Here is a 24,826-nt window from a genome sequence, read left to right as displayed (position 1 = left end):
AACCATTAAACAGGGGTCAGCCATTAAAAGCAGGGAGGAACAAAGCAGAACTATTGTTAATCTATGTAACCATTTGGCATTTTTCTCTCAAAGGTGGCAGGAGCTCCCTTACTGTCTAGCCCACATACAGCTGCTGAGCAGGGCTCCTACTTATCTCTTCTTGGATCTGGTCTCCTCCTTATGGGCATCTCCTCCTTGGGGCATCACTCCAGCCATGCCTTTGCTGCAAAGCCAGCATGGGGCATATCTTTCTCAGCAGGATGTGCCCCAGAATGCTGTATTTCTTCCTGCTTAACTAGCATGTGTTGAGTCCTTGTGTAACCAGCAGCACTTAGCTACTGAATGTGTGATTCTGCGCCATTAACAGTCAGGCACAGGATAGGAGAAAATGGCGTTGAGGGTAGTAGGAGCAGGCTGTGCTGGATCAGCTGTCTGGGCATTGCAGCTGAAGACAGTATGTTTCGTCCTCAAGTCAGGCTAATTCGCTATGCTGCTGGGCTGTTAGGTTTGACAAGGATGCGTGTTTCAAAGTGAAGGCTTCACTGTGCGTATCAGAGATGGGCCCACACCACACATTCAGCTCTGGGTGAGCAGTTCCTCTGAGTTTCAGGGTGTTCAGGCCCACCTCCCACATATTGGCACATGTTCAGCTTAGACTGATTATACTGGCTGGAAGTACAAATATGGAGCCATTGCTTCAGACCCGATCTGCCATCGCTATCGCGCCGTCCAAAAGGAAAGGACAGGGTTTAAATTCCACTAATCGTAGAGGGCCAAAGTATCAAAGGAAGGTGTAAGAAGGTGCAGGTGGCTATTAAACCAGAAACGCCACCAACCTGTGCAATGCAAATAGGCGTTTGCAGGTGGAAACCATGTAGTTTTGTGCACAAAGGGTCTGTCAGATGTACAGCCTCTCCACTGTGCTCCTAGAAAGGAGGATTGGGTGAGTGCACCAGAAATGCCCATCAGCAATATTTTTACTGCAGGGATCTCCCTATATTTTTAACATAATTATTTTTTTTTTCCAACCAGCAGAATTTTGTGCCTGTTTGTATTACAGTAGCGCGTAGAGAACTGGGACCTGTTGTGCTGGGTAGAGCTGGCTGGAAAATTTGGCAACAATTTTTCATTGAAAAACGCAATTGGGTCAAAATGACTGTGTTGATCGTGACAATTTTTTTGATGGGGGGGAAGTCAAAATGTTTTTGAGTAGCAGCCGTGTTAGTCTGTATTCGCAAAAAGAAAAGGAGTACTTGTGGCACCTTAGAGACTAAGCAATTTATTTGAGTGAAGTGAGCTGTAGCTCACGAAAGCTTATGCTCAAATAAATTGGTTAGTCTCTAAGGTGCCACAAGTACTCCTTTTCTTTTTTCAAAATGTTTTGTTTCAACAGTGTTGATTTGATTCATTTCTACTTTTATAGTCTACGCCAATTAATTTAAATATTTTTATGTATTTAATATTTTGTAGATATATTTAACATTTTAATATGGAAAAATGAAATTAATCAAAACAACACTGTATTGATTTTGTAAGTGAAATTAAGTGATACTGTCAACAATTTTTTCCCCAAATTTTCAGTTTGTAGAAAAGTTTGCATTTCTATTCCAAATTGGACCTATTCTTTTTTAAATATAGGAATTTCTTGTGGAAGGGAACTTCTGGTACTTGATGTTATGCACTGCAATATACAATTTCAGGTTAGCTTAAACCTGTTCTTAATTAACTTAAGCTAAACCTCAATAAGCCTGATTTACACCCAAATAAGAATGTCAAGTTTAGCTTTTTGCATCGGTTTAGAATCACGCTGTATGTTAAACTGGTGCACCCCTGCATGCAGGCAAACTCCCACAGCTAATGTCTAACCCGATTAGATAAGAGAGCTGTACTTCCCACTGCCAGACTGTGCTACCTTTCCCCATGACGCAGACTTTCTCTCTGATAACATGAAATCAAGAAAAAGCTAAACACTGTGGGTTTATCTACTCTGCAAAGAAAAACCCAGGGCACTGAATCTCAGAGCGCTGGTCAATTAACTCAGGCTTGCAGGGCTAAAAATAGCAGTGTAGCCCATTCCCACTTGGGCTGGAGCCCGGGTTCTGAGACCTTCCCCACTCGCTGGGTTTCAGAACCTGGGCCTCCAGTCCAAGCCAAAACATCTACACTGCTATTTTTAGCCCCGCAGCCCGAGCCCTGCAAGTCTAAGACAATTGACCTGGGCTCTGAGACTCAGCGCTGAGGGTTTTTCTTTGCAATGTAGCCAGACCCTTTGACAAGAGTATATAAAATCTCTCCCTACATCCCCAGCTGGGCCCCAATTCAGCAAAGTTCTTAAGCACATGCCTAAATCCATCTCTACTTAGTACATTTCTTAAGTGGGTTTTTTTCCCATTTGAAGTCTATACGACTTACAGTTAGGCCCATGTTTGTTATTTGCTGAATCAGAGTCTGTTTCCTCTGACATTTAAAAAAAAAATTAAGTATGGCTTCTGTATTAAGTATGAATTGGGGCACTGTGGATGTTTGATCTTTTAATTTCTCCCGGACAATTAGCTGTTAAAGGTCATGCAATAAGAGCAAGAAAGTAAAGAAAGGTAATTATACCAAATCCAGGGATAAGTCTCTGATGTGATCTATGATCTTGATATACCAAGTTGTTAACTATCCCTGTATAGATATTGCACTGGCAAAACAATTTTTTTTGTTAGAATTGCAATAATACACAAGGAAGAACTCACCCAGCAAAAGTCATTAATTTCAAAATGTAAAGTGGTTATGGTTAAAGTGTGGGTAAAGTGGTAAATTTCCACAGCCTTACTCCAGGACTAGGGGAGCTGCAGTCGGAGTAATCCCCTTGATCTCGCATTAAAATGCATTTTAAATGTTAAAAACACTGTCCTCTCAAAAACTCCAAATGGACAAACTGAAGGGGCTGATGCTAAGGCAGAGAAGCCAGAGTCCACTCCTTGAATTGCATGAGTCTGAAGAGAGGTTGGGGTTCGGAGGGGAATTCACAACAAACTTGTAACCTTTATACAGGCTTTAAAAATCAAATAAATAATATTTCACCGGCCAAATAAAAGATTTGAGCAAATTGCAGAAGCAAACAATTTGCTCCCTTCCACTGCTCTTCAGGTCACGCTGTCTGATGCATGATAAGTGGTTAGTAAAATTTCAGCCTTCTATTATCTAATTAAAATTAAGGCCCGTAACATGGCATGGGTTGCTGAGACCTGTCTGGCAGAGGTGGCAGGGCTGTTTGGCTGGGCCCTCCATACAGTAGGAACAGATCGGCAAGGAGGTGATGGGAATGTGTTGTTTTTGCATCCATTCTGAAGTGGAGCAGGGCTCAAAACAGTGAGTTCAGGATACAGTGAACATGGGGCTGAGTTTTGATGCCCGCTGTGGAGATTCTCTAAGGCCACCATGGGAAGAGCTCCTATTCTCGGCCCCTTGTGCCATTCTGTAGCCTCTGCTCCAGCTTTAAGGGTATTGTAGGTTTGTGCCCCTGCTGCTTCCGGCTGGACGGGCCAGGGAGACTGAAGAGTGGGAGACCAATAGGCTCTGCTTCCCCAAACCCTACTGCATGGTGGTTCCTGTGCAATTGGACTTTCTGATGCAACGGGGGTGTTCATCCCCCTGCCCGGCTACCAAATCCTCTCACCCTCTGTGTAGCAGAACCACTGCCATGAGGCCTTCCAGCATCGAGAATGGATTTTCCTCCGTGAAGTCATGAGCTGCCTCCTTTCCTCTCCATGCAGTAACCAAAGCTTCCCTGTCTTGGTTTCATCCCCTCAACACTGCAATGAAGGGGCTTTCCATTGTCCGTCTAGCCACTCCCCCGGATCTGCGAACTTCAAACGGTAACAGATAGGAGCCATGGGATTTCTCTGCTGCCTCTGGTGGCTTTGCTCACTCCCTCTCTCCGGGCAATGCTCTAAAGCCCGTCTGGCTCAAAGTTACTCCTGCAGTTCAGAGGAACAGCCGTGTTAGTCTGTATTCGCAAAAAGAAAGTCTCTAAGGTGCCACAAGTGCTCCTTTTCTTCCTGCAGTTCAATAGCTGAGCTCTTGAGTTGCACCAGACTGCATCAAGAGGCAGGTAACTGCAAATAATTTTCACAGGAAGTGATGCATCCAGAGCCATCTAAAGAGTGACAGACAGACACACAACCATACCCACATCTTTTTTGAAAGTGGTGGTGTTGCTGTGTTGGTCCCAGGCTATGTGAGAAACAAGGCAGGTGAAGTAACATCTTTTATTGAACCAGCTTCTGTTTCCTTCCCAGATCAGAAGAAGAGCTTGGTGAAGCTTGAAAGCTTGTACTGCACCTTCCACCAAGACACGTCGGCCCAGTAAAAGATATTACCTCACCCACTTCGTCTCTTTTTTTTTAAGTCGCAGTCTGATCTCTTCTGTTGTAAAAGAGCACCTCCTGCTGGTTCCCGTCCTTGTTTTAGATTCGACTCAGGCTGGCATTAAAGACTCATTACGCAATTCCCATAGTATCCAGCCTCTGGACCCACTGATTGTGAGACATGTGTCTGTTTCTGCCAAAACGTTGTATCTGATATTTTGGGTGATATCCCCAAATTAGATGAGTCCTGGGCTAGTGGGGGGAAAGCAATCCAAATAGGCACCCGCTATTAATCATAGAATAGAATCATAGAATATCAGGGTTGGAAGGGACCTCCGCAGGTCATCTAGTCCAACCCCCTGCTCAAAGCAGGACCGATCCCCAGTTTTTGCCCCAGATCCCTAAATGGGCCCCCTCAAGGATTGAACTCACAACCCTGGGTTTAGCCGGCCAATGCTCAAACCACTGAGGTAACATCAAAAATCTCGAATTACCTCTAAATTTTTTAAACTGAATCCAGCAGTTCACCAGCTATGCTCTTGCTCCTGAGAACTGATCCTGGCAGCTTAAAATAACTAATGTTGGTCATGGTTACGCAGCTAACGTGCTGTGACGACTACCTTTCATGCTGACCACTATTGTCGCCTTGAGCTCCCCTGGCTGTCTGTATCCAGCTGCTGTCTCTTGTCCTGTACAGAGACTGTAAGCTCTTTGGGGGCAGGGACTGTCTTTTCATTCTATGTTTGTACAGGCACAGTGGGGTCCTGGCCCAGGACTGGGGCTCCCACGTGCTACAGTAATATAAATAATGCAGTTGAAGGCATTGCAACAGTAGTAGGTGGGCAATGAATGAAGATATGGCAGGTGCTTGGTCTCTAAAATACGGCAACCTTTTAAGCACGGTGACCACTTCTACTAGAGGGAGCCGGTGTGAGGGTCAGTTCAAATCTGGAAATTGGAGAGTAAGTGAATGCAAAGCAGTGAGAGGGAACCTGAGCTGGGGAACTCCAGGCCTTCTCTGAGGGTATCTTGGGAGCCAACAAGAAACCCAGAGATAAGGCAAAAAGAGCAGAAAGTACCAATGTCTAGTGTAAAGCTAAGACCAACAGAAGGGAACACTAGACAAAGTAGCTATTAAGGTAAATATTGAGAACGGCATGCGGGCTCGCTTTCAAGACTGCTCTGATGAGCTATAAGAGCTTACACAGCAAAATATGAATGGATTAGTACAAGAACATATGGATTCTCAGAACAGTGCCTTAGACAATCCTCTTCTGTATCTTTTCCATATCTCAGGTTAGTGAATGGTATTAGCAGTGGGAAATTTTGTGCCGTTAGTTTTTGGACTGGGCCCAATGGACTGAGACAGAGGACCCTGACTCTCATCGCTGAAAGGAGCAGGGAACGGAAGATTTCAAGTGTGCTAAGGTAAGTTGTGTTTTATTTTTAAAGGTGAGTTACTTTAGCAGTACCTATCTGCTGTTTTGGTACTCCTCATTCTGCAGCCCGGAGAGAGCAAACCTTCTGATTCGCAGCCCCAGCAGTAGGGACTGTGGTTGCCAGTACAGGCAGCAAGTGAACCATTAATTTCAGATCTGTTCAGCCTTCCCCCCCCGTGCAAAGCATGAAGGAAAAAACAGTGTTGTCAGCATGATTAATTAGCATTGTGGCAGCTGAGCTCTGCAGTGCCTTTGAGGAGCAATATCCAGGCAAACCTTCTGAGGGTCCCCACTGCAGCAGCAGAGACCACTGGCTCTATCCTGCATCCATTAAAGTCAATAGTAAAACTCCCTTTAGACTTAAAAAAAAAAAAAAAAAAAAAAGACAGTCTGCTTGCCTGGGGGGGGGCAGGTGAGAGCAAATGTAGCTCAGGCTGAGTTTGGTATACCTGCTCCGTAGAGTGACCACAAGCAGAGCACAGGCCCCGAGCATGCATGCCTGCTGCAGCATGCCTTTTCTCTGGTAGCTATTGCCATGGGCATGCAGAGACCTGAAAAGTGTTTTAACACTCGCTAGATCGATTAGACATCAGTGTCATGCAAGCTACCCACCTTTGTCCGAGATAAGGCAGCGGTTCAAATTCTGCTCTGGTTTACATTCCCAGAAGGGGGCTGATGGCAGAATTTGGTGCACAGTATTGTATGCTGTAGGCAGAAGATACAATACCTGTGACTAGGATGAGTTGAGTAATTAGTTCAGGAGGATGCACCTTGGGATTTTTCCCAGTGAGATTTTCAAGGGCTTGTGTGAATGAAGTTCTTTTCTTTTATAAACTGAACCTGAGAGAGCGAGGAATGACGCTGACTACATTTAAGGAGCATTTTCGCACAAGAAAAATAATCCATATGCACTAACTTCTCCCCCTGCTCCCATCGAGAAAGTCTAAGCTATTTGTCATGCTGTGCTGAATTGCTGTTTGACACGTGTGTAAATGTCCCATAGTCCCTGGATTCACTTGAATCCACTGAAAGGTTTTAGGACGTTGATTTCACAACTGAGTGAACTTGAGAGTAGCAACTGCAGCTCAGGGCAGGTAGATGCACCATTCAGCACACTTCAATGTTGTTATTGCTACTAAACATACATGAAACATTATGCTGCTCTCATAAAAACAGCAGGGAACTTTATGATTTCCTGTACAGACTCCAATTTAGTTTTGATCATGCAGCAGAAATGCATGTGCAGGGAATTAAACCCCTCGTTAATTTCATTCCCAAAGATGCTAGGTAAGAGCTAGCTGTGTACTGCATATCAAATCCAAGCTACTGCCCTGATTCTATGGCTGCATAGACCTCATGATCATCACCAACAATCAAATGCGGGAATCACAAGCCACCTCCACCAACTACTGCAATATTAAAGCTTCTATCCTTTGGGGGCGGCAGGAGGGGAAGAGGCACTTCCCAACTCTACCACAGACTTACTCTGTGATCTTGAGCAAGTCACTTAAGCTCCTTGTGCCTCAGTTCCCCATGTTAAAAATCAACCAAATAGCTCCTCACCCCCCTTTCCCGCCTCCCAACAGACACAGAGGATAATGAACGATCCTTCCTTTAGAAGTCTTGTCTGTTTAGTTTGCAAACTCCTTGGGGTTAGATGTGTTCTCTTACTATGTATTTGTACCGCATATAGCAATAACGGGACCTTAATCTAAGATGGGGCCTCTAGGCATTACCACAGTGATGGTGACACCATTAATGGGGTTTTGATACTACAGAGATGGGCACTATAGAAAACCCTGCGATAGATAGATTTTCTTAAGAAAACCTGAATATCTAATCTAATCTAAGGCAGCTGTTCATAACTAGGCTCCATGGGGCACTTGCTGGTGATCTGTACACAGCTGGCTGATCACATGGTGCTAGCTATTCTTCCTTCTTTCTGGCTGCTAAACTGCACTAAAGACAGGTGAAGTCCATTCAGTACTACTCACAATATTCCTTTACCACATAAGCTATTGTGGCTGTTGTGACGAGGATGTTTTAACTGGGAATTGGTCCTGCTTCGAGCATGGGGTTGGACTAGATGACCTTCTGGGGTCCCTTCCAACCCTTATATTCTATGATTCTATGATTCTATGTTATGCAACTGCAGATTGGGGTGGGGGGTCCATGGGGCTGAGGATGGGAAGGGAAAAGAGGCCTGTATGAACTGAAAATGCATTCGGAGGGGACTGTGCAACTATCAGTTGCGGGGGGGGGAGCCAAATTGATGTTTGTCCATGAACCTGTGGGAGGGTAAATGGGCTCATGTGCCTGTACTTGGCCATGAGACAATAGTCTATTACAGTGAGGTTGACTCCATGAAATAAAAAATGTTTTGAGAAGCCCTGGTCCAAGCAATCTATAGATTGCTCTTAATGGTTTCATTGGCAGTGGGTCTGCTTCATCTTATTTTGACAGGCTGGCTTTTATCACTTCTCTAAACAAAGTGCGGCTGGGATCAGGTGATGAATCTTCCCCATCCCACATTGCCTCTGAAATAAGTCAGATGTGTTGGTCCTGAAAGGGACATGCTGTATTTCTTTCCCTTATTAGCAGAAACAACAAGTCCATAGTTGATAATCTGGCCTGTTTATAATTGCCAACCATCCCAGTTTCCAACTGAATAAACAGACGTTGCTCCCTGACGCTAATCTGTAGACCCTTCTTACTAATATGGAAAGAAACCAGAGTCCCATTCATGTGGTTCTGCCCTATAAAGCAAGTGGTTCTCAACCAGGGGTACACATACCCCTCCGAGCACAGGCGCCAAATTTCCTTGGCGCTGGTGCGTGCTCGCCCCCAGCCCCGCCCCCTCCCCAAATCCCCGGCCCCACCTCTTCCCTAAGCATGCTGCAGTCCTCCTCCCTCCCACCCTCCAGCGCTTGCCAAGCCAATTTTTCCCCGTGGGTGCTCCAGCCCCGAAGCACCCACGGAGTCGGTGCCTATGCCTCCGAGTACTTAGAGGTCTTCAAGGGGTGCATCAACTCATCTAGATATTTGCTTAGTTTTACAACCGGCTACATAAAAAGCACTAGCGAAGTCAGTACAAATTAAAATTTCATACAGACAATGACTTATTTATACTGCTCTGTATACTATACGCTGAAATGTAAGTACAATATTTATATTCCAATCGATTTATTTTATAATTACATGGTAAAAATGAGAAAGTCAACAATTTTTCAGTAACAGTGTGCTGTGACACTTTTATATTTTTATGTCTGATTTTGTAAGCAAGTAGTTTTTAAGTGATGTGGGGTACACAAGACAAATCAGACTCCTGAAAGGGGTACAGTTGTCTGGAAAGGTTGAGAACCACTGCTATAAAGCACAGAAACTCAGAGCATGAGAACGCAATTTCCAGATGCACTCTGCTTTTCAGGAGATACATGCTGGTGCCTGATAAGGTGACACCTCATGTTATAATTGTGCAAATCAATACAGATAATTGATTAAGTTAAGTTAAGTTAAGTTTGCTGCAGAATACACTGCCAGATAGTTTTGTAAAGAATGATAAGATAGGTGGGGAAAAGAAAATGTTCAGAGTCCCAAGTAGATCAGAGCAATTTTTTTTTTGATCCAACCTTTTTTGGGGCAAAAATGCAGATTTGGTGACACCAACACGTATTGAAAATTTGTGTTAATTTTGCCAAATTCTTTCCATCAGAAATAAACTCCCTAAAAATTTTCCCCAAAATTCAAAACGTTTAATTTTGATATTTTTGTAACAAAACTTTTGATTGATTTTGATTCAAAATGACATTTTGTTTAGACGTTTCCTTTAATTTTATTTTGAAAATGTTTTAAAAAATTAAAAATGCTCTAAATTGAAATGAAACATTCTGTTTCAAGTCAAACGAAGCATTTCATTTGACCTGAGATGAAATTTTGTTCAATTCACCAAAAGTTTTAAAAATTTCAATTTACCGTTCAATCTAAAATGATTTGTGTTTAATTTTTTCAGAAGCGCCAGCAAACCAAAAAATCCATTATTTGCCCAGCGCTATTCCACTGGACAGCGATGAAGTCTGAGCAGCGAGCAATACATTATCAGACTGCTGGTTCTTGGGTGATATATTAAGCTTATACATCATCAGACCCACAGTGCTGTCCTGCTCTGATAATATATTAATGTAACATGTCATTGCAGGGGCAGCCCTCTGATGATGTATTATCAGCTGCTGCAGGACCAGCTGTTGCCTCCCATTCCGCTGAAACATTGTCCATTAGGCAATAATGCAGTAAATTTAGACTTTTGTGGGTGACTTTTCCCAGCTCTGGCATTGATGCTGTCTGTGACTTTGGGTAAATTGCTTTATGTGCCTCTGTTTCACCATCCCTAAAACAAGGATAGTAATCATACTTATTACCTCCCAGCAGGAGTGCTGAAATAATTTGTATTGTGGGGGTGTTGTGAGCCATTGAACCAAACTCTAAACCCTGTATATGATGGAAACCACTTCAAGCCCGGGGGTGCAGCAGCACCCCTAGTTCCAACACCTATGCTTCTCAGAGATACAGTGAGGATTAAAATACTCCTTAGGAAAATCTTGCATGACCAATTAATTCAGGAGAAAAAGTGAGCTCTTGGCTCATACATAAAAACAACAAGGAGTCTGGTGGCACCTTAAAGACTAACCGATTTATTTGGGCATAAGCTTTTGTGGGTAAAACACCACTTCTTCAGATGCATGGAGTGAAAATTACAGATGCAGGCATTTTATAATGACACATGAAGGGAAGGGAGTTACCTCACAAGTGGAGAACCAGTGTTGACAGGGCCAATTGGATCAGGGTGGATGTGGTCCACTCCCGATAAAAGATGAGGAGGTGTCAATTCCAGGAGAGGCAAAGCTGCTTTTGTGATGAGCCAGCCACTCCCAGTCCCTATTCAAGCCCACATTAATGGTGTTAAATTTGCAAATGAATTAGCAATAAATGGTGTTGAATTTGCAAATGAATTTTAGTTCTGCTGTTTCTCTTTTGAAGTCTGAATCTACTCTAGTGACACCATCAGAGGACTCAGCCACACCATCAGAGGCTCATTCACCTGCACGTCTACTAATGTTATATATGCCATCATGCGTGAACAGTGCCCCTTTGCTGTGTACATTAGCCAAACCGGACAGTCCCTACCTAAAAGAATAAAGGGACACAAATCGGACATCAGGAACAGTAACATACAAAAGCCAGTAGGAGAACATTTCAATCTTCCTGGACCTTCTATAACAGATTTAAAAGTAGCTATACTTGAACAAAAAAACTTCAGAAACAGACTTCAAAGGGAAGAACTAAAATTCATTTGCAAATTTAACACCATTAATTGGGGCTTGAATAGGGACTGGGAGTGGCTGGCTCATTACAAAAGCAGCTTTGCCTTTCCTGGAATCGTGTGCAGGGGGAGGTTGACAGGTGCTGCTGAAAGAGACTTGCTGATGGTTGGAGAAGGGGAACTTGGCAACAGAGAGAGCTGGACCAAGTCAAGTGAATGGCCGTTTTGGAGGGTTGAACCAGGGCTACAGGTCGAATGAAGAGGTAAGGAAACATGCGGCCAAGGGGTCAGGTGGAGGCTGAAGTCACTGAGGATGAGTGAGGAGAGAGAGGTGGAAGCTGAGGGGGAGGAGTTGGGTGGACGGCGGATGACAGCCCCACGGAAGGGGAGAGACACGCTGGGCAGGCTCAGAAAAGGGGAGAGCCAGGAGGTGGACGGATGAAATATGACAAGGTTGTGGAGGGCCGAGATCTGTTTCGAGATGGAGGGGGCACGCCGGAGCCAGCAAGAGAAGGGGCAGGGGCAGCTTGGGTGACCAGATGTCCCGATTTTATAGGGACAGTCCATAGTTGGGGGCTTTTTCTTATATAGGCTCCTATTACCCCCCACCCCCTCCGGCTTTTTTCACGCTTGCTGTGGGGGCACCAGGGGGAGGGCGTGAGGCTGAGGAGGGTAGCGCAAGACGGGCGGCGGAGGGGGGGGGGAGATCTGGCTGTGGGGCAGGAGGGAAGGCCAGGGCCGGCGCTGGAGCGGATGTCACCACAGATGAAGGGGGCGGAGGCGGGGCCTGGATGCCAGGGGACAGGCGGGGCTGAGCCAAGCCTCCTTCGTTACACTGACAGAGCTCGGCGCCCCCCCGGCCCGGCCGCCCCCGATGCTGGGGAATCCGGAATCCAGCGGGCTCCTGGCTGCCTGGGACCGGCCCTGGGGGGTCTGCGCAGCGCCAGGGGAGCGCGGATCCGGGCGGGGCTCCGTTCTGCAGGCTGCCCGGTCCCCTGCGGGGGCTGAGGTGGCTCGCAGGGCGCGGGCAGCCCCCAGCAGCACGCCCTGGCCGGCCCGCCTGGCGCTCGCCCCGCGCTCCTCCTCCAGCTCCTCTCAGCACCGGGGCCGCGCGGCGTGCTGGGAAGGGAAGCGTGTCCCGAGCCGGCGCCCGTAGGGGATCCCGGGCGGGGGGTGGCGGTGACTGTGCCCACGTGGTGCCGGCCGCCGAGCCCCAGCCCTGCGAGAGCCGCGTAAGTGGCCGCGGCCGCTGCAGCTCGTGGCGCCCTTGCTGGGGGCGGGGCTGTGCCCCCGGACTCCCCCGGGGCGGGCGGACCTGGCGGGGGCCATGCCTGGGCGGTGGCGACTTCTCAGGGCGGTGGCCCGGGGCCTCTCGGCGAGATCGGGCGGCGGGGGGCCGAAGAGCGCGCCCGGCGTATGTACCCGTGTCTGGCGGGCGGGCCCTTCGCCTGGCCCCCGGGCTCCTCCGGGGGGCGCGGCTGGGCTCGCAGGCTGGAAGATGGGCGCAGGGAGGGGGAAAGTGTCTGATCCTGATGGTGCAGCTTCCTTCCTTTCAGGGCTAGGTCCTCGCGGGGGGCGTCCAGCGCCTCAGCGGGGGGGTGACCCCCCGTCCTGGGCGCCAGATTTCAGGAAAAAGGGGGACGAATTGGAGAACGTCCAGAGGAGCGTAACACAGACGATTAAAGGTCTAGGATACGTGCCCTATGAGGGAAGAGTGAAAAAGCTGGGTTTGGTTAGTGTGGAGAGGAGAAGATGGGGGGGGGGGGGGAAGAGGGTTGGACTAGGTGACCTCCTGAGGTCCCTTCCAACCCTGAGATTCTGTGATAACGGTTTTCAAGTACATAAAGTGCCCGAAGGAGGAGGGTGAAAAATGGTTCTTGTGAGTCTCTGAGGCTAGGATAAGATGCAGTGGGCTTCAATTGCAGCCCCGGGCGGTTTAGGTTGCACATTAAGGAAAAAGTTCCTAACTGTCAGTCGGGGTAGTTCAGCACTGGCACAAATTGCCTGGGGAGTTTGCAGCATCTCCTCACTGGAGGTTTGTAAGAACAGGTGAGACAAACACCTGTCAGGAATGGTCAAGTTGGTAGGTAGTCCTGCCTTGAGTGCAGGGGACTGGGTTAGATGACTTCTTGTCAACTAACCAGTCCTACACTTCCTTGATTCTGTGTCTCTTATGCACTTCCCTGCCTCACTCTCTCAAGGTGGCCGTTCTCAAGCATTCTGTATTAGATAATATATGCTGTGGCATATGCCATCACTAAGGCTGCGTTTTAGTCATGGGTATTTTTAGTAAAATGTATGGATAAGTCATAGGCAGTAAACAAAAATTCATAGCCCGTGATCTCTCCATGATTTCCACTATATGCCCCAGACTAAATCTTGGGGGGGGGGGTGGCCTGGGGGTGCCAAGGGTGCTGGGGAGGGGCGGCCCTGGGGATGCCACGGGTGCTGGGGAGGGGCGGCCCTGGGGATGCCACGGGTGCTGGGGAGGGGCGGTGGTTCGGGGCCCAGGACCCTGCTGGTGCTGGGTGTGTGCGTGGTGGGGCCAGCAGGCTCCCTACCTGGCTCCGTGCCTCCCCAGAAGCGGGGACATCCCCTTAGCTCAGCTCCTAGGCGGAGGCATGGCCAAGCAGCTTTGTGTGCTGCCTCCGCCCAGAGCGCTGGCTTCGTAGCTCCCTCTGGCCACCCGGCTGACTGAAACTTCGTACGAGAGTGTGGCCTAGTGGAGAGAGACAACAGTGGGGGATCCAGGAGAAAGCTGGGTTCCATTCCTAGCTCTGTCAGTGGCTTGTTGGGTGATCTTGGACAAGTCTCTTCCCGTACATCTTAGTTTCCTGATAAGTAAAATGAGGCTAAAGATGCTTGTAAAGTGCTTTGTGATTGTATGAAAAGCACTATTAAAGAGCTAGGAATTATTGTTAGTTCATTTATAAACAGGGGGAGCACATTGGGCACCTTGCTCAAGGAACAGCTGTGTATCAACAGCTGTGCAACCCTGTTTGGACCAATGTTGGACAAGAAAGGGTGAGAACGTGACCAAATTGCAAAATACTGGCACAGGCTTGGTCTAAGTTAGGTTGACATAGCTACGTTGATCCGGGGTGTGAAAAAAAACTAGCTACTGTAGTTTAGCTGGGGAAGAGGAGTGTAGAGGTGGTGTCCTACGCTGATGGAAAAATCCCTTCCATGGGCGTAGGCTTAATCTATGCAGAGGTAGCTATGCCACTGTAGTTTCAATAGTGTAGACACAGCCAAGTGGAAATTTTCTTAAATTACTCTCCCCACAGTTTCTCCAGCTCACAACCAAAAATACTAAACTGCGGCCCAAGTGCTGGGTGTGATCCATTCGCTGTTTGTTTTTTCCACTGATGGAGATGCCATTTTGTGTTCCACTACTGCTGAAGCCTGCTTCCTGCTCTGTCACTTTCAGGGGTTTGCAATGGCTGGGGATATGAGAGCAACGGCTGCCAGTCAGGCAAAAAGATTTAAGAGCAGCAATGAGGAAACAGAAAACCAAGAGGAAAATGGACACCAAGACAAACGGTTCAAGAGAAGCCAAAAGGATGTGGAGGATCAGAATAAAAAATTTCCCAAAAGGAAGATTGTTCTGTTGATGGCATATTCTGGGAAAGGCTACCATGGGATGCAAGTATGTGGTTAGGCAATAAATACTATTCAGCCTCTTGTGTTTGGGGTGCATGTCTGTCTCCATCAATATGTCCAAAGTAGTGCTGTGTCTGAAATGAGGGGAGGGAGGTGGTAACCAAGAAGGACGAGCAGCCGTAGGCTCCAAAAATCCAGGAGGCTGGGACACGCCTCGCTTAACCTCAGATTCAGACGTGTTAGTGTCATTCAGAGAACATAGTTTGTTATGCTAGCAGCCAGTCCGCACCAGCTTTCCCACCAGTGCAGATCCTGGTAGAACTGTACCAGAGCTGTAGCAATGAAGGGAGATTTTTCAGAAAAACCTTGCTGTAGATAAGCCTGCTGTGTGCACTGAAAGCACCATGCTGCGGCTCCATGCTGCAGTTCAATTAATGACCCTAGTGCTATCTTATAACGTCCCTGCTACCTTTCCAGTGAGCTCTCTGCTTGAGGCTCTGCAGTTGTGGCTGTTTCACTGGCTCTTGGATTTTCCCCGCCCTGCTCATTTCACTTCTAAAATGTGTTTGGCCACTGTCGGAAGACAGGATACAAGCATCTGTGGGCTGGATGGACCTTTGGTCTGACCCAGTATGGCCATTCGTATGTTCTTATGTTTAGATGTGTACCAGCAAAAATGGTAATAAGCATTCCGGAATGTGTCCTGTAGTGTAGGTGGGTATTCAGTATATCACTGAAACACGGCACATGGCCCCAAAACATGCAGATTACATTTCTGCCTCTTTCTGTTGCATTTTTTGAACCTGTCTATACTGGGGATACTTGCCCTAATGCAGGCCCATGGTTTTGATGTGCTGCACTGGAGTGGCTTACTTCAGTTTGGAAACAGGCTAAACTGCCCTGCTGCAGCTAAATTACATAGTGGGGGTGGGTTTGTGTTGGTGTAGCAGAAGTATAACAAAACTGCTACAAAATGTCTCCAGGATAGACAAGCCCACAGATACATGGCTGCTCTCTTAACCACGCTGTGCAGAAAGTGACTTTTCTAATGCAATAGTAGCAGCAAAGTTGTGAACCCTTAGATTTATACAATCGAAGCATGTATAAATCTAATTTATGAATATGGTGACTCAATTCCAGTGTGCTGGCTTTGGAGTGACGCTGGCTGTACTGGAATAACATCTCCTTTGGTCTCGTGTTGCAGACCCACAGATGGGTCATTTGTAATCTCCATATAAATCCAGTTACTCATGGTTTGGGCAGAGGTTGAGGAATCATCTGAAATCACTTCTATTTGTTACCAGCTACAATAGTAAAAGAAATACTGAAAATGTATCTGTCTCATTCATAACTCCAGGTAAAATATAATTGGTAGGGTTTGCTAGAGAGGGGCAGTGCTGTTTGTTTTGTGAAGAGATAACTTTGAAAATTGATTGGGACTCTAGTGGTTATTGGGTTCTGGGTAACGATGGGTCTTCAAAGAAAGTATTAATTATAGTTTTCTTCCTCTATTTTATCTTCAGCGAAACGTGGGGTCCTCGCAGTTCAAGACGATTGAGGATGATTTAGTATCTGCCCTCATTCGGTCAGGGTGCATTCCAGAAAACCACGGTGAAGATATGAAAAAAATGTCCTTTCAGAGGTGTGCGCGAACAGACAAGGTGTTGAAGCTCTTTCTTTCATGCTCTAACAGAAGCTAGTAGCACTGAGATTGTTGTGACTGTCTCTGGTCATGTGCATTTTGGATCACAGATGAGAAATAGGTTTCAGAGTAGCAGCCGTGTTATTCCGCAAAAAGAAAAGGAGTACTTGTGGCACCTTAGAGACTAACACATTTATTTGAGCATAAGCTTTCGTGAGCTACAGCTCACTTCATCGGATGCATACTGTGGAAAGTATGCATCCGATGAAGTGAGCTGTAGCTCACGAAAGCTTATGCTCAAAGAAATTGGTTAGTCTCTAAGGTGCCACAAGTACTCCTTTTCTTTTTACTTTAACTGTGTTCATCTATTTGTTACTTCTTCCTCCCAACCCACTCCTGCCCTGTTTGTTCCATCCTGTTTGATATATTAGGAATTTTTTGGGTTGGGGACTGTTTTTGTTCTTTGACTATGTGGTGTCTAGCACAAAGGGGGCCCTAATTCTTAACTGAGATTCATAGATGCTACTGGCACCTTAGAGACTAACCAATTTATTTGAGCATGAGCTTTCGTGAGCCACAGCTCACTTCAAGTGAGCTGTGGCTCACGAAAGCTCATGCTCAAATAAATTGGTTAGTCTCTAAGGTGCCACAAGTACTCCTTTTCTTTTTGCGAATACAGACTAACACGGCTGTTCCTCTGAAACCTGATAGATGCTACCATGATGTACAGACTTGCATACAGCATGTGTTTGGTTTTGTATGACTCAAATACAGTGAAATACCACAGCAGAGAGTGATAGTATAATATATTTTCAACCTTATCCCTTCCTCCACACTAACCAAATTACACTGCTAGCCCATGAGTGGACAGATGATTTTGTGGCTGAAGCACACAGTTGGGAGATCTGGATTCTGTTCATGGCTTTGCTACAGTAGGCTTCTATGTGATTCAGGGAAAATCCTTTAAACTCTTTGTTATCGCAGTTTTACAAGTGGGGGAAAAATACCATGCATCTTAGGTTTGCAGTGGTGCTGAATTTACTTGTGTGTCTTTCTGTGTGATTTTGACTTTATGGTTCTCACTTCAGTTTGCAATGACCAATAACAGCAAAAAAAAATGAACTGAGAATGTAAACAGACTATCCATTTTAAATTTTTGTTCTCATACAGATCTTTCACTGTGGCACAACTACCAATGTGTGTTCTCGTTGTTTTTGTTTTCATAGGGCGTGTCTGCCGCTGGACAGATTGTGTCACTGAAGATCTGGCTGATAGATGACGTTTTAGAAAAGATCAATAACTGTCTTCCTTCTCATATCAGAATTCTGGGTAAGAATAATGAAAAAGTGGGTATCCCAGCAGTCTGTACAAACACTGATTTTAGTTTAAAGAGGAATTCTTTATCATGGAGCTTTTTGCTATACCATTCAGATTTTTTTCCCCCTCAAATATTTCAATGTGAAAAGGGTTTTTTTGTTCTACCCCCTGCCCCCCCCCCACCTTCTATTTTATATAGTTTCTTCTTGGTGGGCGGGGATTGTAATGTGGCTGAAATTGGCTGATTCAAAAGTTTTGTTAACAAAATGTCATTTTTAAAATGAGGACTGAAAAGAGTCACCGGGGGATTCAGCTCCAAGAACAAGTGTGATGCCAGAACCTACTTCTACATGCTACCAACGTTTGCCTTTGCTCATAAAGACCGTGATATCCAAGACAAAACTTACCGTCTGAACAAAGAGACTCTTGAGAAAGTCAACAAGCTTCTTGCGTGCTACAAAGGGACCCATAACTTCCACAACTTCACTTCTCAGAAGGGACCCAAAGACCCCAGTGCCAAACGGTACATCATGGAGATATATTGCGAAGAGCCCTTTGTGAAGGAGTGCATGGAATTTGCAGTGATAAAGGTGAAAGGACAGAGTTTTATGATGCACCAAATAAGGAAGATGATTGGTTTGGTGATAGCTATAATGAAAGGCTATGCACCGGAGTCCATCATGGAGCGCAGCTGGGGAGAGGAAAAGGTGGATGTCCCCAAAGCTCCAGGGCTTGGGCTGGTCTTGGAAAAGGTGCACTTTGAAAAGTACAATAGACGCTTTGGAAATGATGGTTTACATGAGCCACTGGAATGGACGGAGGAGGAGGAGAAGATCGCTGTTTTCAAAGAGCAACATATCTATCCCACTATTATCAACACTGAAAGGGAGGAGCAATCCATGGTGAACTGGCTGAGCACGCTCTCCATCCATGACTTCAATGCCACTTCTTCAGGGGTACAAGTCAATGACAGAAACTCAAAGGTAATGATTGAAACTATTATCTTTTTAGAGGGATACTGTCAATTTAAAAAAAAAAAATTGCTCTTCTTCCTGAACACTTTTACCTGCTGTCACTACACCACCTAACATAACTATCACTTAAAGAGACTAGTCTAAAATAATCATATCCAGATGTCGAGAAATACATATATATATGACAGCATTTTGCGGATAGTCCCTTTCACTGTTTTTTGTTAGTTTTGCACATGGCAAGTGGAAAAAGGAAGAAATATATTAAAGCGCAGGAAGATGTGATTGCTAAACCATATAAATCTGGGTTGGGAGCCAGGAGCAGATGTTGCTATCTGTAACTAACTTGAATTCAAGAGAGACTAAATTTCAAATTGGTAGGGTCCCTTTAAATACCAATTTGCATGGAGAACTTTCTTATCCTTTATCTAATTTTCTGTTTTGTTTAATGGTCTGTTCACTTGCAAAGAATCTTAAACTCAGTGGAAAGTAAGTTTAATTACTCTGCACCCAATTCTGCAAACCCACCAGTAGCCAAAACTCCCACTGAGCTTAATAGGAAGTTGTAAGATGAAACTTTTAGTGCATGGAACTGCTATTGATTTGAGTAGGTATAACGAGGAGATATGGGATATAGTATTAAGAAAGGGAATTTGTAGACTGAAATTCAGATCTTCCTGAGAGATATGTTGGGCTGGGGAATAGTCTCCCAAGGGAGTCGTGGAAACGTTGTTTGCTTGGGACCTGTTAAAACTAAGCTGGAGACAGTACTAGAAAAACAACTCAATGGAATCCTAATTTATTTTTTTAATGAATGTCTTGCAGCACACTGAAAACTTGGAGTGGTGATTGAATAATCTTTAGTTAGCATAATCTTAGTTAGCATAGTTAGAATAATCTTTAAATTAGCGTCTCGCTGTGTTGGGAACAATCCTGTACTGACAAGGGTCAGACTAGGTCTCTTCCACCGCTAACATTTTATGATTTGTTTTGGCATGAAACAAAATTCTAATATTGAAATTAAAATCCACAGCCTGGATGAATTGCATGAATAAGGACAACTAGAGACTTGTCAGGGTTATTTTTGTACTTCTGGTAATTGTTTTGCTGCGGTGGTGCTGATGTAGATACACTGCATGGAAACACTGTTGTCACTTGATGTAAAATGCTTATACCACATGCCACCTTAATTTGGTTTAATGTGACTCAGAAAGGTACAAAGAATTCTCTCCTGCCTCCAGTGCTGTTTGATGATGATATAATAAAGGCTCACTGATGACATGTTAAAGAAGCACTGAGCTGCTGAGCTAGCAGAAGCCATTTGTGCTTGTTACCAATAAACTCAAACAAATACATCAGATTTGCAGTTGTCACGGGCTGGCTGGGAACAGATAAATAAGGAGTTTTGTGACAGATTCCATAATAAAAGTTTTTAGCCTATTTACACTGCAGCATGTTGTGCTGATGGTTTTGTAGTTGGATACATTTACAGTCTTTTTATTTTATAATAGAAAAGGCCATTTCCTTTTCAAAGCTACATACAGCTGTTTGCATTTGGTTTTAAATCAACAGTTGGAAATCCATCACCCTAAGCCATACCGTGATCATTGCTGACAGTGCTTTTCTTTATTATAACTGCACTCTGAATATTTGTGCTAAGAAAACACTGCAGAACCCTTGACTTTATTCTGTCACATTGGCTCGTTCTTTCAAGGGACAATGTCAGTGTAGAATTCAAACTTTAAACCAGTTTCCTTATATGTGTTACTAATAGCCCCTTAGATTGTTACTGTACAACTGAACACATTTTTAAAAAAGGAACTTACTTTTCAGCACTTGTACACAGGGCCCTATTTCTATGACAATTTGGACCTAAATTTTGCAGTGAGGTCCATAGATTCTGGAGTGCTCTGGGGAAATTCTCAGTTTTGTGATGGCTTCAAGAAATGTGGAGGTTTTCGTTGACTTAAATATGAAAAGGAAGAATACAGTAGGTACAGGAGCCCTGTGTCGTTCATTGTGTTTTTAAATTAAGTTTTATATGCTCTCCCTGTGTTTTCAGTATGCTGCAGATTGTCATCATTCAGTTTCACACTTAACTGAACAGAGTCCTTCAGCAATTGCTTAGAATTTAGTAAACAATTCTATTAATGAGGTATGAGAGAATAAAATCCTGCTTCTCATCTTAAGATGTATTGGCTCTGCTGTGCTAACAATAACGACGGAATAACAATTCTTATTAGGCATCTAAATTGACCTGACACCATCCCTGTAAGTTATTGCTTCCGTGGAGCTATATGGAACTGGATTCTTCCATTTCACTATCTGCCATAAGAAGTAAAAGACAGTATTTCCCCCCCCCCCCCCGACTCCCTATAATTTCAAATGCAGTAACTAGAGGAGGGTCCAAGTCATGAAGTTTCGATCCAGACTCACCTTTCCCTAGACTTTGGAGCAGTTTCGATCCAGTCTTTTGATTTGGGTCTATAATAAGCTGATGACAAAACCATTTTTTTTTCATTCTACTTTGCAGAGCAACGATCTTGAAGGCAGTGATGGTTGTGACGATGACTCTGACTGAGTCAGTAAATAGCAGGAGCTGGGATCTTTGCTGCTTGTGATTCAGTTTGGGTAGAACTAAGTGGCCTTTCTAAATCCAGCAATCCAGTAAAGCAGAGGTTTTCTTGCATGCTGAAAATGAGTTGTCACAGACGACCAAAAGGAACTGGGGTGGGGAGAATAATGCAGCAGTGACCCTGAAAGTGACTGTGTACACCACTAACTGATGCATTGGAACGTGGAATACTTGAAAACTAAAGTAACAAAAAATGTACTTTATAAAGGAATCTTATTGTGCAGGAATTGTTTTCATTATGTAATTTGAATTATGTTTTTATTACAGTAAAAGTGCTTATATGAAACATACAATTATTTAAACATATGTAATCTCTACATAAGGCAAGTGCAAAACATTTTAAAATAGATTTTTTTCTTTTTCTTTTATAAATTGAAGACCTCTATGTACTATTTTAAAAATCTCTTTAGTTTACAGAATTTCTTCATCTCTAGCTGGAGTGATTTCCAAAATTTGAGAGAGAGACTTTTTTCTTTTTTTTTTTTTTGCGTACTGTCCATGACTTTCACATGCAATTTGTGTGGGATCAGAAATCTATTGTTATACCGGTAGCCCTGGATTCTCTGGCTAGAGAGAGACTTAACTTTCTTTGCCATCTCTAAGCTTAAGAAACTGTCCCTTTCATGAATGAGATCTACTTTTGGAAAGCGGGCTGGTATGTGTGTATCAGGGGATACGTTGATCCTTTTATTTTAAAGATGTTATTAACAACAGATGGTTCCAATGTGTTCTTGTACTTGGACAATCCCAGAACATAGATGTATAGCTGCCTATGTATGCAGAGTATCTCCAGCCCAAGTAATTGTTTCACAAACCTTTTAATTAAGGTTTGTTAAACCACTTTGAACATGTAGTGAGTGTACTGTTATCACAAACGCAAACTACGAAACCTTAGAGGGGGTTCAGTACTGCCTGTGGTAGATTGCCAGGTATATTGCTGGTGGTTTGGCATCCCGCTCTACTTGCTAGGTAGCTCTTGGTTACATTTTGGCCTAAATGTGTAAAAGTAAGGTTCAAATTTTCAGTAGGCTTCAACCTAGCACGCAGAAACGTTGCATGGACAAATCCTCATTATTCATCTGCCCATTCAGATGGGGGGGTTGTGTGCAATAATGTGGGAATTTTATGTGCTGTCAAGTAGGTGTGCACACCTACACACATGGTTTCAGAGATTGTGGCTGAAAATTTGGAAGAAGAAGAGGAGAATAAGCCCCTAACCTTGAAAGAGTTTAGAGGGGAGAGTATGCAACACTGCTTAAGAGGCAGCTGCTTTTAACCAAGGCCTGACGGCCATTGTTCCTCCATGAGTTACATTTTAGTCTTCTGTGTTTTGGGCATATGAAGCTGCTGCGGATTTTTTTGGTCAGACTTTGGGCTTAATTCACCATCTGTGGGACCAACTTCCTTTGGGGGTGGGAGAGAGAAGTAGCAGTGGTGCAAGCCTCCCACAACCCTCATACTTAACGGGGGCCCTGGAGCCAGCTGGTGCCTTAGGAATGGGATGCCTAAAGGCATCTCTACATTATCGGGACTGTAGGGCATAGCTACAGCACCATAGCTATGGTAGCATAACCCACAGGGTAGATATAGCGACAGAGGGATTTTTCTATCACTGTAGGGATGCTGTAGGTAGGTTGACGGAAGCATGCTTCTGTCAGTCTAGCTGCATCTACACCAGGAGTTAGGTCAACATAGCTACAGCACTCGGGATGTAGCTTTTCACACCCCGATCACCATAGCTATGTCAATCTGCATTTGAAGCAGAGACCAGGCCTAGGAAACATGCTGATTGAGCCCTTTCCAGCTAAACTTCACCAGGTGGGCTTCAAAAGAGGCTCAGAGCTGTGTAAATTAAAGCTCCCTTCCTGAGCGGGCCCTGGGGGAGGGCAGTGGCATTGGTGGCAATGGATGTAAATTCCTACTGGCACAACAGCCCCTGTGGGTTTGACACACAAACGATAGCACCTGTGGATGTGAATTAAGCCTATGGTCTTCACTGAATGTAATACTGTTCTCTTTTTGAAGGGCTGTCTCCTCTGTTCAGTTCTGTGCAATGTATTAAATGGTTTCTGTCTTAAGGCCTCTGGACTTATGATTCCTTGTGGACTCCACTTCTGCCAGAGTAGTTTGTCCTTTTACCTTTATTAATAAGTTGCTGCCAATATTATGCTCTTGTGTTTTAATTAGGAGTTTTATTTTTATCCGCAGAAGGTCTTGATCCATATTTTGTCTTGTAGGTAAAAGCAGGAATATGAGGGGTATGTCTCAGTGTGCCTTCAGGAGATGCTCTCTTCCCCTAGATATTCTTTTACATCCCTCAATATTTTGTATAACTTGTATCATCTTTATCATCTCTTCCTTTTTTTTTTTTTAAATCAACCTCAATCTGTGAGCAAAGTTTGGGTCATTCTTAATAAAATAACCATGGGAATATTGTCAACTCAATGGGAACTTTCATTTGTAACCTTTAGAGGAAACTGCCCTGATCATTAAAATTGAAATTTTTTACTTTATTTGCTCTCTGTGTGTTGTTTACTTTGTGCCCCTTACCTTGGAGAGGCTGCTGTCCGTTCCAGTTCTGAGTTCTCATTCGCTGGCATAATACTACAATGTCTGGGTTGCAGATTCCACACAGGAATGTTTGATTTGAAAGCAAATAAACCCATTGCTTGTTCATTGGGATACTTCTTCAAATTTAATGTAAAGATTCCTGGAGATAGACGTGGGCTTTTATAAAATCTGCTTTTAGCACTTGCTTACACTAGAAGGTTTTCTGTTGCTTTAACTGTGCTAGTACAGTTTATGCCAGTATCTTAAGCGATGTCTAAACTACAGAGTCTATGCCAGCATACCCCCCTATTTAAGGTGCAGCTTTTTCACCAACATACTAAAAACAATGGTAGGTAGCTAAATTGCCAAAGCGCTCTTTTGTCAGCATAGTTCCACCGACAGTGGACGTTCTGCAGGCATAGCTATGTTGCCCAGAGCTTTGTGAATTTTTCTCACCCCTAGGAGACATAACTATGCTGCCAGAGGTTTGTAGTGTAGACCAAGTCATATTGTGGTTTGTGAAGTGAAATAGAATCATAAGACTGGAAGGGACCTTGAGAGGTCATCTAGTTCAGTCCCCTGCACTCATGGCACAGGCAGGACTAAGTATTATCTAGACCGTAAGTGATGTTCCCTTTATACTGGATAACTTAGACTACGCTAGGGCTTGAACTCAAACTATAATGGTTTTAAAAAAAAGACTCCTAACTCACATTGTTATACCAATATAACTTCATGTACAGACCAGGCCTTCTACAATTAAAAACTTGGTCCACACTTGTCTGGGCAGCTGCCTGTGTCTGTGGGTACGTCTACACTAGAAAAATTATAAGCAGCACTGTTAACAGCTGTGCTGCCCTGTCTACCTCTCCAAGAGATGGTAGCTAGGTCAATGGAAGAATTTTCCTATCAACTTAGTGGGAGGGTTAGGAGTGGGGTTTAGGCTTAGTTACTCGCATAGTGCATGAATTTGTTCACAGCCCTGAGCAATGTAGTT

At 44.5% G+C, this 24,826-nt stretch overlaps 1 protein-coding gene across 4 annotated transcripts; it reads left to right on the top strand.

Annotated features, from left to right (window-relative positions):
* The first annotated feature begins 11,908 nt into the window (after positions 1-11,908).
* Positions 11,909-23,792, top strand: PUS1 (pseudouridine synthase 1). 4 transcript variants are annotated; one of them, XM_048821712.2, is made up of 6 exons: positions 11,909-12,343; positions 14,542-14,760; positions 16,238-16,375; positions 17,583-17,685; positions 17,959-18,656; positions 21,178-23,792. In XM_048821712.2, the coding sequence occupies exons 2-6, from the start codon at positions 14,551-14,553 to the stop codon at positions 21,223-21,225; spliced, it is 1,197 nt and encodes a 398-aa protein (XP_048677669.2). In that variant the 5' UTR covers positions 11,909-12,343; positions 14,542-14,550; the 3' UTR covers positions 21,226-23,792. The 4 variants fall into 4 exon arrangements, with proteins under 4 accessions (XP_048677669.2, XP_048677667.2, XP_048677666.2 ...); XM_048821710.2 differs by lacking the exon at positions 11,909-12,343 and adding an exon at positions 12,372-12,525; XM_048821709.2 differs by lacking the exon at positions 11,909-12,343 and adding an exon at positions 12,554-12,843.
* The last annotated feature ends 1,034 nt before the right edge of the window (positions 23,793-24,826 follow it).

This window comes from Caretta caretta, chromosome 15 (assembly GCF_965140235.1).
Source record: "Caretta caretta isolate rCarCar2 chromosome 15, rCarCar1.hap1, whole genome shotgun sequence".
Taxonomy (NCBI): Eukaryota; Metazoa; Chordata; order Testudines; family Cheloniidae; genus Caretta; species Caretta caretta.
This window is presented reverse-complemented; position numbering and strand designations above follow the sequence as displayed.